Here is a 14,338-nt window from a genome sequence, read left to right on the forward strand (position 1 = left end):
CGCCCCTCCCGCGAGCCGGCGGGGAGGACCCGGAAGTAGCGGGAGCGGAGGCAACGGGGGGGGGGGGGAGAGGAGCTGGCCAGGGTGCTGAGCGGAGGCGGGAGGGAGGGAGGGAGGGAGGGGGGCATCTGTTTTCAGCCAGAGCTCCACGGGGAGCTCCTTGGACGTAAACCTTGGACTTGAATGAGATATATATCTCATATATATAAATATCATATATTATCATAGAGTTTGGCAGTGCTCCTGAGCATGTGCAGTGTGCCAGCTCCACCCTGCTGTGTATTAACTGCAGTCTATCTATCTATCTATCTATCTATCTATCTATCTATCTATCTATCTATCATCTATCTATCTAACTATCTATCTAATATATATAATGATTTTCCATTTTATACATTTCACTACTTTTACAATCATATTAACATTTCAAAACTTGACTTCCTTCCCCCTCTTTCTGCGATTCCCTAAATTTATTCTTTACATTTTCTGCATACAGTCATACCTCATGTTGCGAACGCTGCGCGTTACGTCTTTTCAGGTTGTGTCCCACGGCGACCCGGAAGTACCAGAAAGGGTTACTTCTGGGTTTCGCCACTTGTGCACATGCAGATGCACAAAATGATGTCATGCACATGCACAGAAGCGGTGAATTGTGACCCATGCGTGTGCAGGCGCAGGTTGGGTTCCATTCAGGTTGCAAGCGGGGCTCCGGAAAAGATCTCGTTCGCAACCAGAGGTACCACTGTATACAAATTAACTTAATTTGCTCATTTATTCATCTACTTTAAACATATACAGTAGTACCTCCGGTTACGTAACCCTCTGGTTATGTAAACTTCAGGATGTGAAAGTGGAAACCCAGAAGTATTTGACCGGGTTTCACCACATGCGCATGCGCAGAAGCAGCCCCCAGGTTGCAGAAACGTTAGGATCTGACCGGACCTCTGGAATGGATCCCATCTGCAACCAGAGGCACCACTGTACTCTTATAAAACTGCAGGTTATTACAGTAATCCTGCCAATGTTCTTATCTGTTTACAGTTCATTTTTAAATATTCAATAAACGATTTCCATTCTTTTATAAAAAGCTTGTTATCTTGATTTCTTACTTTTTTGGCAAATTTTGCCATTCATGCATATTCAATATGTTTTGGTAAACATTCTTCTTTTGCTGGGACTTCTTCTTTCCATTTTTGGGCAAGTAACATTCTTGCCACTGTAGTCACACTCATGAATAAATTTCTATACAGTTTAGGTAGCTCTGTCCCTTTAATTCCCCAAAGGAATTCACTGCAGTTCATAGACACACAGAGGCATAGAATGAAAGAGTTTGGAGGGACCCTAAGGGCTATCTAGTCCATCCCCTTGCAATACAGCCCCCCATCCAATTTGAAACCATACTGGACCCCGCTTAGCTTTGCCCCCCTGCGTGATGACAGCCTTTCCTTGCTAGAGATGCCAGGAACTGAGCCTAGCACCTTCTCTACATAAAGCATGTGCTCTAACACTCCTTTAAGGCCCTGCCAGCAAGTCTCTCGAAACTTCTTGCACTTTGGAACCATGCAGAAGTAAAGAACAATCGTGAGACAGTCCTCATTTCCCCTTCTTCTCAGCCACAACTGGTCACCTTTTCCTTCTCCTCTTGGGTGACTAGTAAGTGCATGATACAGATTCATAACTTTTTCCAAAGATAATAAATGAGCATGCTTTCCTAGATCAGGCTGCAAAGTATGATATCAAATTCAAGGCACCACATACCGAGGGCAAAACTCATCATACTTCTGCATATTATAGACGTGATAGTTCCCAGTGAGATATCAAACTGTCTGCAGACTGCAGCTATTCTGAACCTACACTTAATTTTCTTATCCTTATATCCTCTTTACAAAGCAAAGCTCTGCTTCATTCTTTGCAGCAGCAACAACAGAAGAAAAACCCTTCTGGAAAAAGAATGAAGTAGTGCTCACTACCTTTGCTAAATATGAGCCCTTCACATGCGATACTCCCTGGAGAATATTGAGTAAAATTCCCCCACTGCTTAGGAACAGGGTGAAGAATCTGAAGAAACAGTTTTGTGATATGTGTTATTGACCCCAATATAGTTTCTGACTTCTTTGGCAAGTGCTTTGACACATGACACTAAAGGTCATACCCAATTCTAGCTTGAGCTACATGTTCTGTATGTGAATGTTATTAAGGCGGCATAGATTTATTAGAAGAGCTTCCACGTCAAAGGGCATGTGTGCCAGGAAGTCCCACACTTTATTTATTACCATTTTTAGCAGCAATGTAAAAACCCCCAGCATAAGAACAAAACACACAGTATAATTTTGTAGTCATAGATATGGTAACATTAATATTGGCTCATAATATTGATGTAACCACATCTACCAAGTAGTAGTAGTAGTAGTAGTAGTAGTAGTAGTAGTAGTAAAATAAATAAATAAATAAATAAATAAATAAATAAATAAATAAATAAATAAATAATTTATACCCCACCCATCTGGCTGGGTTTCCCCAGCCACTCTGGATGGCTCCCAATTGAATATTAAAAACACAATACAGCATTAAACATTGAAAACTTCCCTAAACAGGGCATACAGAAAAAACCCCGTTAATGATACAAACAGTGATTTGGTTCTCTCCCCCCCCCCATGTTGTTGGGTACACACACACAGTGCAAACTTGACTCAAGGAAAGAAATCCAGCTTCCATACCCTACGAAAGAATACAATACTTTTTGTACACCCTTATCTTGCAAGTGAGCTGGCCTGCTTTTTCTTAACCCCCCACCCCAGCCCTTCACAATGGCAGATAGAAATATTGCTTTCTGAGAGTTTTGAAAATACAATATCCCCACAGTGAAAATGCAATATCCTGCAGTGCGGTGGAGAAAGAGATGTGCCCACAGTGTAACAGATGATAAACAAATATGTATTGCATAATAAATTGATTGTGGCAAAAAGACCCAAGTCTCTACTCTTCTGAAGGAATAAACAAATAGCAACATTTATCCTGGTCTGGAAGAATTGTCTGCATGAACCATAACAAGGGCCGTAACCTGTAACAGTTATCTGCCACTGCAGCCTTTATTACTCAAATAAAATCATCCAATCACAACTGGATGATAGGCCTCTGGGGGGAAAACAAACAACCTACTATAATTGGAGCAGTTTTTAAAAACACTGTACCATTGAGTGTTTTTATGTGTGACTTAACTAGTAATGAGCAGCACCCTGGGTGGTTTTCAACTAAGTTTTATTCTGAGTATTGTCACTGAAATAAATGAAAATGACTGTTACTATAGGTCCATTAATTTCAATGGGTCTACTCCAAATGAAACATAGCTGAATACTACCCCCTAAGTACAGGGATGTGAGAGGTGACATTTCTGTGTGGGTCCTTTCTGGTGGATGAGTACATGTGTGGCTGGCCCAAACATTTTGCCACCTGTAGCAATGGACAGGATGGCACCTCCTGCCCATTTCATGTACACAGAATCTGACTCGACTGACAGGTGTCACTTACTGGTGTTGACCTATAAAGTCTTACACAGCTCAGGACCCCAGTGCCTTAAAGGACCACCTCTCCCCATACAAACTATCCCAGACCCTGTGCATGTCATAGGTTTGGAGGGTGGCAACTAGGGATTCACCCATCCTTAGAGTGGGGTGTGCTGTTGTGCCAGACCTATAGTCTTTAGGCCTCTCCTTTTTGGCTCTAAAGGTCACTTTTCCTGGGCCACAGGAAGATGTTGTCATCTTCCTGCATATGGGGTTCTCTGTCAGGGGTGGGTTTGAGCTGATAGACAGTGTGAACTATGAGTTAAAATTAAATGGTCTCATGTCTTGAGACCAATCCCCCATGCCTGGATGTTCTGAGATAAGGGGGCCTTGTGTCACTGGGTTACCATAGCAATGCCAGGGAGGTCAATGACTTGTTGAGTCATTTCATGACTACATGTAGAGATGATTATCCTAGTCTCTAGGACATTGCATGCCTTGTTGCTGTCCTGTTTGCATGTCAGGAGCCTGAGTCAGGTGTAGGTCAGCAATAAAAAACACGAGTCTCAGTGAAGTTAACTCTTCATTCAAAGAAACTAAAACTATACAGTCCTAGTGATGCCAGCAACTCTTGTCGGTAAGTATTGCCCCAATGAGCCAGTTGTGAGGACTGAAGGTCCCTGTCTTCCCTTCCTCTCTAGTTTTTCCCCCAAGCTATTGGAGACTGTGTCTGTACGCAACCAATCTCTCCACTGATCTTTTCATTTCTCTGTGTTTTCTGGAAGACTGGGGGTGGGGAGCGCATGTCTGTCTCCTGGCCCTCTCTCCCCCAAGGGTCATCTAGCTCAACTCCCTGCAATGCAGAATATGCAAGTTGTCCATACGGGGATCAAACTCACAACCTTGGCATTACCAGCTCCTCGCTCTAACCAACAGAGCTGAAACAGTGGTCTACCTAGTCCATGGAATAGCACTGGATTATGAGCTTGTTTCAGCGTTAAGCTTAGAATCATGGAACTGTAGAGCCCAAGGATCATCTAATCCAACTCCCCACAAGTCATGAATCTTTCCCCTAATGCGGGACTCGAACCCACGACCCAGAGAAGAAGAGTTTCATGCTCTACCAGCTGAGCTATCTCAGGTTGAGAAATGACAGATTGTTCTCACTTTTCAGGCTAGTCTTGGAAAGGGACCATCTTTCGATATAAATCTTTTGATATAAAGTCAACACATCAAAGCCTGCTGCTCCAGGGTCACTTAAAGCAGCTTCCGTTGTTTCTGCTCCTCTTGACGCAAGCAGGATTTTAACGCATCCAATTGAGTCAATGCAGCCATTGTTCACCGAATTTTCGGCCTGGTACATTTCCCCTTCTTCAGACATCTCACTATCAATTCATAAAAGAACCATTCATTCATGGTAATGCCCCCAAATATTGTGTGGGTCAATTAGGTGAGGTGCTCTTGTCTTATTTGAGCCTTAGGATTGCAGCGTTAGAATCATAGAACCGTACGGCTGGAAGGGACAGCAAGTGTCGTCATCTAGTCCAGCCCCCTGCCATGAGATTAATAGTCTTCTAGTCCCACCACCCTGAGATTAATAGTCTCATGTTCTACTGACTGAGCTTTCCTGAAGCAAAAGCAACTGGAAATGTTTTCAGCATCAGAATCATACTGCTTCAGAGAGCTAAATAGGTGTGATAGCTCTGTCAGTAAAGCACGAGGTGATTCATCTCAGGGTTGTGGGTTCAAACCCACGTTGGGCAAAAGATTCCTGCATCCCCAGGTAGGACAATGGGAAAGCTCAGTTGGTAAGAGCTTGAAACTCTTAATCCCAGAGTTGTGGATTCAAGCCCCATATTGGGCAAACAATTCCTGCATTGGCAGGCAGAAATTCAACAGGGGCAGCTGTCTCCCCATCCTAACCAGATGATGTTGAACAAAGCTGTTGAGGTCTGTTGCAAAAACATGGTCATTCTGCCAAAGGGCCACCATTCTGCTCTCTTCTTGACCAAGGGAGGTGCTGCTTTTGCCTCATCCATTTTTTCACCTGTCCGGCTATGGGTGTGTGTTTTTGGTGTGTGTGTGTGGTCCCCCCCCCGCAGTTATTGTTTTTGAGTCAAAATTTATTTCCTAATGCCTTGTTTTTCCCCAGTACCGATCATCACCAGTAGAGCACGAGACTCTTCATCTCATCAGAACTAGACCATTCTATGATCTATGACCAGCAGCAACAACTGGTAACAAAAGGCAGGCTGCGTTTCGGCCTAGTGGCTGGAACCTTTAAATCAAGCCTGCCTAGAGTTATTGGTTGCTAGGTGGTGCCCCAAAGCAAGCAGGATTTTTGGGTGTGTGTACGATGCTGTGGTCGTTGCCACTCTCTCTCACATACATAGGAAAGGTTGCCTATTTCAGATCCCTCAACTGTTCCTCAACCATCCTGGGTTGTTGTGTTTTTTTTGAGAGTACAGAGGCCATTTTATAAGGTTGCCATATTGGATGCTTTAACCACTCCTAGAGTCTTTCTGCTACAGTGCAGCTCTATAAATTAAGTCAGTCAATAAATATGGGGAAAGCCAAGTGTAACTTTGAGAAGGATCTGAAATACTTCCTTTGAAGCTTGAATTTGTTTTATTCTGGATTGTTTGATTTTTTTATGGTGGGGGGTGAACCATGTATTCCTTGGAGGAAAAAGTAGGATAAAAATGCAATAAATAAGCTCTTCTGCTTACATCCTTAAGAAAGCTGGAGGGGCCAGCAAGATGGAGATGTCAGTTGCCAGCCTGTTGCCCAGAGATCTCCACGTGGTCACAATTGGACCTCTGCCCATTGCAAAACTCACCTGGGGAATTTTGAACACTGCTGGGTACAGATACCAGAAAAGTTGCTACATTACCACATGAATTAGCAGCATTGAACTGAAGGCATGAGGAAGACCTGTATGCAGTCTGTTCCTTGACTAGGTTGGGAACACGTCCTGGCAGGGGATGGAGATCTCCTATCGCAGAGATTGGGAAAGACTAACTGTGATATGTTAAAGGCGAAAGATTTATACAATCTGAAGAGAAACCAGAGTATTAAAGCCTTTTGGGAAATGATTTATAATGAAATTAAGAAGGTACTTAAATGTACTTTTCATAAGAAACCAGAGGCATTTCTCTTGGGCATGGTTGGCCAATTGGTATCAAAGAAGGATAGGACATTTTTTATGTATGCTACCACAGCGGCAAGGATCCTTCTAGCAAAGTATTGGAAGACACAAGAACTACCCATGCTGGAAGAATGGCAGACAAAGGTGATTGACTATATGGGACTAGCGGAGATGACCGGCAGAATCCGTGACCAAGAAAAAGAGACGGTGGAAGAAGATTGGATGAAATTTAAAGTATATCTGAAAAACTGTTGTAAAATTGATGAATGCTAAAATGTCAAGGGAAAGGAAAATATAGAATTACAGCTGTAACCGTTAAGGGTTAGAAGAAATTTAAAGAGAAAATAAGTAATTAACTAATTGGTGTGAAGAGTTGCTGAAAAATTTTTAAAACAGAGATGCAGAAAAGGGGAGGTAAGGGAAAGTCCGAGAAGTAAGGTTATGAAAATAAGTTTTTTGAAATTATACATGTTTATATGTTTGGGGTCTGTTTTTGTGTGTGTATTGTTTTGTCTTTTATTTGTGTTGGAAAACTAATAAAAAATTATTTTTTTAAAAAAAGACTAACTGTGATATGATTTCGATTTCAGGCTGATGGGGTCAGCGTCTCTATGGAGAGCAGAGATGCAACAGAAGGTAGTCCGAGTTCTGTTGGGGTTGCTCTTCGCCAATTCTGGTAGGAAGTTCCTGGAGGAAGACAAGAGATAAAAAGTGGGAAGTTCACAATATTTGTTTCAAGTGCCCTGGCCTTTCTTCTTCGCTATGTGCAACCAATTTATGGGTCATTTTATCTGTGGGTGGGGGATAAAAAACCTGAGGCTGCAAATTATGATGTGTGTGTGTGCAAGCAAAACTCCTGAAGACTGGTCCTAGGTGTCAGAGTCAACCCTTCTGAAACTGTCAGGCTGGCAAGGAAAAGGAGGTAAAGGCTGTCTGTAACCAGCAAGAGCAGATCTCCTTATAATAGAATCATAGAATCATAGATTTGGAAGGGACCACACAGGTCATCTAGTCCCACCCTCTGCAATGCAGGAAGCTGGAGTTATTGTTCTTTTTTGCTCAACTGAGGTTTTAAAGCAGAGATTGGATGGCCATCTGTCATGGATGTTTGAGTGGAGATTCCTGCATTGCTGGGGGTTGGGCTAGATGACCCTCGGGGTCCCTTTCTATTCTATGATTCTGTGGTTCCCAGACCAGCAAGCAGGCCCAACCCAAAAGCATTTCTAGTGCCCAGGAACACCATCTGACATGCCCCTTCCCTCCTTTGTCCAAATCCCCAGTTTTGAGAGGTGGGAACAAGAAGCTACTGTTTTGAAAGTTAGCAACAAGAAGCTAACATTTTACTGATTGGGACAATGCCACCTTTCCTTTCCACACAGTGCTGGGGTTGTGCCCCCCAAAGTGGATCCTGTACAGGGATGAGCTTTGCTTTTACATCCCAGCTGGCTCTCTTGTTCTGTCCTGGAGTGAAGCCAGAGTCTTCTGCAGGGACCAAAAGGCAGACCTGGTTGTCATCAAGGATTACCACAAGCAGGTAAGAGGCGGATTTTGCAAGCTGCAGGCTGGGAATGCTTTAGTTTGGGAGGAAGGAAGCGAGGGAAACCTCACTTGAGGATGACTGCCTGGCACAGAATCCAGATCTGACCCAGGTATGGCAATGGCCAGGTGCCCTAGGTACCATGTTTCATTTCTGCTTTATCTTTTAAAGGAAAAATCTCAAAGTGGTTGACAGCCCACTAAAACATCCAATCAAACAACCCAGAAGGGGGGGGGGAATTCAAGCTTCAAGGAAAATATTGCAGATCCTTCTCAAAGTGACAATTTGCTTTCCCCATATTATTGACCAACTTAACTGATAGAGCGGTCCCATAGTAGAATTTCTTTAGGAAACCAGTATGCTGTAGTGGTTAAGAGTCACACCAGGACCTGGGAGATCAGAGTTCAACTCCCCACTCAGCCAGTCATGAAGCTCACTGCGTGACCTTGGAGTCAATCACAGACTCTTAACCTACTTCGCAGGGTCGTTGTAGGGATTAACTGAGGAGGAGGCGAACCAAGAGATCTCTGCAAAATGCGCCTGGCACCTGTTGAATTTCTAACACTGTTCAGAACCCTTTTCTATTCTGCACCCAATGAGGGCTCTTGAGTCCCAGGTCGGCTAGGTCATTTCCTGAGCCCAGGAACATAAACAGCTAGTGCAACTAGCTGAGCATTGTCTGCACTGACTGGCAGCAGCTCTCCAAGATTTCATGCAAGGACGCTGCCCCAGCGCTACCCAGAGATGCTGCCTTCTGCATGCAAAGCAATTGCCCTAACACCAAGCCATGGCCCCTTTCCTGTAGAAGTCCCTGGCAGAGACTGTTGGGAAAGTGGCGAAAGTTATGCTGCCTGCCTTTGCTCCCACTGCAGGACAGCTCAGTCGGTAGAGCATGAAACTCTTTTTTTAAAAAAATATTTTTTATTACAAATTTAAACAAAACATAATACATATCATCCTTAATTCCCCCCATTCCCCCCTCCCCCATAAAATAACCCGCCCTCCCCTCCCCCTGATTTCCCTCAGGTCCAGTCTCTGGTTTCTCTACAAATACTATTCTCTGCATATTACAAAACTGTATAAATCCTTAATTTATCTGGCTGGTTATTGTCCATAAAAAGTTTGTGAGTGGTTATTCAAAACCTGCCAAGGAGTCCAGTTCACTTTGTTGTTTCTTTAAGTACTTTGTCATTAAAGTCACAGTTTTCCTTGTCCCGTAGTTTATGTGTCAATTTTGCCAATTCTGCATAGTCCATCAGCTTCTCTTGCCACAGTTCTTTAGTCAGGGTTTCCTCATTCTTCCATCCTTGTGCTATTAAGACTCTCGCCGCTGTTGTTGCATACATGAAGATATTTTTCAGCTTCCTTGGCAGGTCTTTTCCTACAATCCCTAACAGAAATGCTTCAGGTTTCTTAACAAATGTTAGATGGAACATTTTCTTCAGTTCATTGTATATCATTTCCCAAAACTTTTTAATTTCATTACAATCCTACCACATATGATAAAATGTCCCCTCCTTTTCCTTACACTTCCAACACACATTTGAACTGGTTTTATACATTTTACCTAACTGCACTGGAGTTATATACCATCTATACATCATCTTCATATAATTTTCTTTCAGCAAAGAACAATCTGAGAGCATGAAACTCTTAATCTCAGGGTTGTGGGTTCAAGCCCCACATTGGGCAAAAAGATTCCTGCATTGCAGGAGTTTAGATTAGATGACCCTTGGGGTTCCTTCCAACTCAACAATGTTATGATTCTGTGATTTTATTATGCTGCCTTTGCACAGATGTTCCTGACGGAACTCTCAGACAGCACCCGGGAAAACGCCTTGCACTACTGGATCGGGTTGGCATGGCGAGAGGCAAGCAGTCAGCTCGCCTGGGTGGATGGGACCCCATTATCGCAGAGCTGGTACAGGTAAGAGAACCTTGATGCATGGCTCTGATGGCAGAGGGCTCCAGTGTGGGGCTTCAACCCACAACCCCAAGATCAAGTCTCCTGCTCTGCCGACGGAGCTATCAAAGTGGTTTGCTAAGAGACCAGAAGCAAGTTCTTTGCTTTTGGATCTTGAACTCTTTCTGCTTTATCAGAAACTGGCTCCAAGGCCACCCCAAGAAGGAGCGTTGCACACAGCTCGTGGGCATCTATGCTGGTCAGTGGAGGGACTGGGATTGCGGTGCCAACGTCTCCTTCATCTGTGAGATGCCCATGACAGGTAAGAGCAAAGGGGGTGTCTCCTTCCCAGCCTCGACATTCAGCAGCCAGCAGGAGGCATAATGAGGGAGGCTATAGAAATGCTGCATTTTGCTGTTGAATGGAGATAGCCAAACCCAGTAGCCCTCGCTAATTTTAATAGTAGTTGTAGTAGTAATTGTTGTTGTTGTAGTAGTATTTATATCCTGCCCATCTGGCTGAGTTTTACCTCCCCAGCACCCAGGGTCGGCACGGGAGGGGTTCCTTGATGCTTCAAGACTTAGTAGCCATTGACAGGCCTCTCTGTGCATCACACTGTTGACTCATGTTACGCTTGTTGTCCACTAAGACCCCAGACCCTTTTCACATGTACTACTAGTAAGCCAGGTGTCCCCCATCTTATATTTGTGCAGATGGTTTTTCCTACCAAGGGGCAGAACCTTACATTTGTCCCTGTTGAAATTTTGCTAGTTTGGGCTCAGTTCTCCAATCCGTTAAGGTCATCTTGAAACCCGATTCTGTCTTATGTGGCATTAGCTTCCCCTTTCATTTTGGGGTCATCTGCAAATTTGATGAGCATCCCCTCAATTCCTTCATCCAAGATGTTAAACTACAGCGGACCCAGGACATAGCCCTGTGGCAGCCCCCCTTTCCCTCCAGGATGACGAGGAACCATTAATGAGCACACTTTGGGTTCAGCCAGGCAACCAGCTACAAATCCATCTAACAGTTTCCTCGTCCAGCTCACATTTTACCTGCTTCTTCACAATAATATCCTGGGGGATTTTGTCGAAAGCCCTGCTGGGGGAAGTGCAAAGGGGATCTCTGGATTTCAGGAGGAGAAAGTGTGGAGGAGAACGCTGGGTGGGTGAAGGGGAAATAAAGGCAGTGTGAGGAGTTCACCATTTACATTAATCTAAAATGTGGACCTGCCCACCAACTTCATAGCTGCACCTTCTTCTACCTCTCTCTCTCCCCTTGTGCCTTTCCTGTTTAGATGCCCTCCCTGGCTCTGTGAGGAAAGTGCCTTTCCGCTCCCACTGCTACGCCTTCCACTTCCCATCCTTCCGGGAACTGAGGTCATGGAGAGAGGCCCAGTCTTTTTGCCAGGAATCTGGGGAGGGCCTTGCAATTGTTGGAGACGAGGAGCAGAACAGCTTCCTGTCAGGTGAGGGATGGAAGCAGCAAACCAGTAGCCAAGACAGTAGCATTTTGGGCTGATCTAGCTGGGCTCCTCTTAGAATAATAGACTCATAGTTGGAAGGGACCACAGGGACCATCTGTCTAGTAGTCCAACCCCCCAATGCAGGAATCCTCTTTGCCCAACACGGGGCATGAACCCACGAACCAGAGATAAAGAAACTCATGCTCTACCAATTGAGATATGTGCTTCTTATTAGTTTTTTAAGTGCCCTTGGGGGATGGCTGTTGCCATTTATCTCTTTATATTTTAAATATTTGGGGGGCTGCTTTTCTGGGCAAATGCCCCTTTAAAGATGCTTACAGTCAAAAGCAGCAAAAAATGAAACTAACAGTGGAGATTTTCAAAACTTAAAGGAGCACCTGTAGCCGAATGCTGCCCTCAGAATAATTCTCTTCCTCCTCCTCTTCAGTTGGTACAGTGTGGTGCTGATAATGCCAAGGTTGCAGGTTTGATCCCTGTATGGGACAACTGTGTATGCCTGCATTGCAGGGGGTCAGACTAGATGGCCCTCGGGTCCCTTCCAGACCTACAATTCTATGAGATGGTGGCATTTATTGTCCCCATTCAAACTGGGAGGTAGTAGCGATGGTTTTGCACTGGAAGAGGGTGCGGGGAGCTGGCCATCTAATCCTTACCAAGAAACATCTGTGATGGTTTCTCCTTTTCCTCCCCAGATGCCTTTCCTGAGGACGGCTGGCAGATGTGGATCGGGCTGCGCTTTGGCACCTCATGGAGGTGGAGCGACTCGTCAGCCCCCCCAGCCTATTTCCGGTGGCATCTGGGTATGTTGAGTCCAAGCATGATCGCTCCTGAACAGAAGGGTCCTGAATCACAGCTGCTTCTCTGTGTTGCCATCCAGAACTGCATAAAAACTAGAATCATAGATTTGTAGGGTTGGAAGGGACCCCAACTCAACCCCCTGTAATGCAGGAATCTCAACTCAAGCATGATGACAGATGGCCATCCAACCTCTGCTTAAAAACCTCCAAGGAAGGAGAGGCCACCACCTTCTGAGGGGGTCCAATCCTCAGCTGAACAGCTCGTACTGCCCTAAAGCTGTTCCTAACATTTAGTCAGAATCCTCTTTCTTGTAACTTGAATCCATTGGTTCAAGTCTTACGCTCCAGAGCAGGAGAAAGCAAGCTTGTTCCATCTTCCATGTGATGACCTTAAGATATTTGAAGATGGCTCTCATCTGTCCCATATCAGTTTCCTCTTTTTCAGGCTAAACATACCCAACTCTCTCTACTGTTCCTCATAAGACTTGCTCCATAAGACCTGGGGCTCTTTATTATTTTATTGCCCCTATTTATTTATTTATTTATGTATTTATTGCATTCATATCCCACATTTTTCTACAAGGAGCTCTTTCCCTCCACCCTTAATCCCCTTAATCCCCACAACAACAATGCCCAAATTAAGATTTGAACCCTGGTCTCTCCCAGGCCCTAGTCTGCAATACCACATTGACTCAGCTGGGTTTCCTTCTCCACACAAATGGGCTCTGGGATGGGGTGTTGAGGCTGGGGGAAGGGTGTGGAATGGACCTAAAGTTCTTGCCCATTTCCCACTTGGGGTGGGAAAGAAGTGCAAGAAGTGACAATGAAGGTAGCATTAGGAAGAGTGTTGGGACTTCCTGGAGACAAGGTAGGAGGCTGTAGCTAGAAGCCGCTCATATGGGCTCTTACCACCCCTGGCTGCTCTATTCTCTAGGAAAAGCCCCCGAACAGGTGAAGGACCAGTGTGTGGTGCTGAGTCTGCAGCCCACCAATATGGCCCAACATGGGACGTGGCAGACCAGACCGTGCAATGAGCGTCCTACGACCGAAATAACAGGATTTGTCTGCCAGCACAGATATGGTGAGTGCCATAGATGCTCAAGGGCAACAGAGGGGCCGCAGACAGGATGGAGCAGACAGAGAGAGAGAGCTGCCTCTTAACTCTCTCTTCTCGTGAGTGGAGAAAAGGGGAGCTAAAATCACAAAGCAATTTGCAGTATAAAAGCACCACTCAGGTGTGAAAATGTGGATTTTCATCTGAAATGCTGGACATTATCTCAAGGAGACAAGAAAGCAGCTGATAATAATGATAGCGATAACGATATCGGTAACGGTAACCAGAACTGTAACCATAACCATAACCGTAACAGTATGATATCGATTAACGATAACGATAAACATAACGGTAACGATAATGGTAACGGTAACAATGTTATTAATTGTACTCTGCTCCAGCCACTCTGAGATCCAAGGAATTGCAAACCCCTAATTAGCAAATTCCTGTTAAATTAGGTAGAAAGACTAGAGGAACAGACTATGCAAAGGGCTGGCAACAAACCTGTGAAGGACTGAGCTGACAGTTTGAGACAAAATCCCTCTCCAAAGGCTTTTATGGGAAATCTTGGAAGAAAGCCCTCATGTAGGGGGATAGCTTTCATCCCCTTGAATAATTATTTAAACTATGCCACCCTTATATAAATTATATGCCACCCTTCATCAAGATCTCAGGGTGGTTTACAAGAGGCAATTCAAAAAAGGCATGCTCATTTTGATTTCAGAACCGGCATTTCGTTTCGTAACTGCATAAAATCCTTCTGAAAGATAAAAGAATCTGGATTTGGGCGACAAGTTTGGGAACCTCAGATTCCACATGTGAATTTTTGTAGGTCACTGCCCCTCCCAATCCCTTTTGCCTTGGCAGGGGGTGGGGGGAGAGGCAGTGGCTGAGTGCTAGGGGGCTGATC

At 44.6% G+C, this 14,338-nt stretch overlaps 1 protein-coding gene across 1 annotated transcript in view; it reads left to right on the forward strand.

The window, feature by feature from the left end:
- The first annotated feature begins 3,983 nt into the window (after nt 1–3,983).
- Nucleotides 3,984–14,338, forward strand: part of LOC309358081 (uncharacterized protein) — a 46,684-nt gene continuing 36,329 nt past the window's right edge. Inside the window, exons 1-8 of the mRNA XM_081890823.1 lie at nt 3,984–4,140; nt 7,242–7,327; nt 8,031–8,185; nt 9,985–10,115; nt 10,289–10,413; nt 11,389–11,559; nt 12,270–12,377; nt 13,309–13,455. Of these exons, the coding sequence (XP_081746949.1) occupies nt 7,246–7,327; nt 8,031–8,185; nt 9,985–10,115; nt 10,289–10,413; nt 11,389–11,559; nt 12,270–12,377; nt 13,309–13,455 (919 nt within the window). The 5' untranslated portion in view covers nt 3,984–4,140; nt 7,242–7,245. The remainder of the gene's footprint in view (nt 4,141–7,241; nt 7,328–8,030; nt 8,186–9,984; nt 10,116–10,288; nt 10,414–11,388; nt 11,560–12,269; nt 12,378–13,308; nt 13,456–14,338) is intronic.

The sequence above is a fragment of the Podarcis melisellensis genome (assembly GCF_964234715.1).
Source record: "Podarcis melisellensis genome assembly, chromosome: 15".
NCBI lineage: Eukaryota > Metazoa > Chordata > Lepidosauria > Squamata > Lacertidae > Podarcis > Podarcis melisellensis.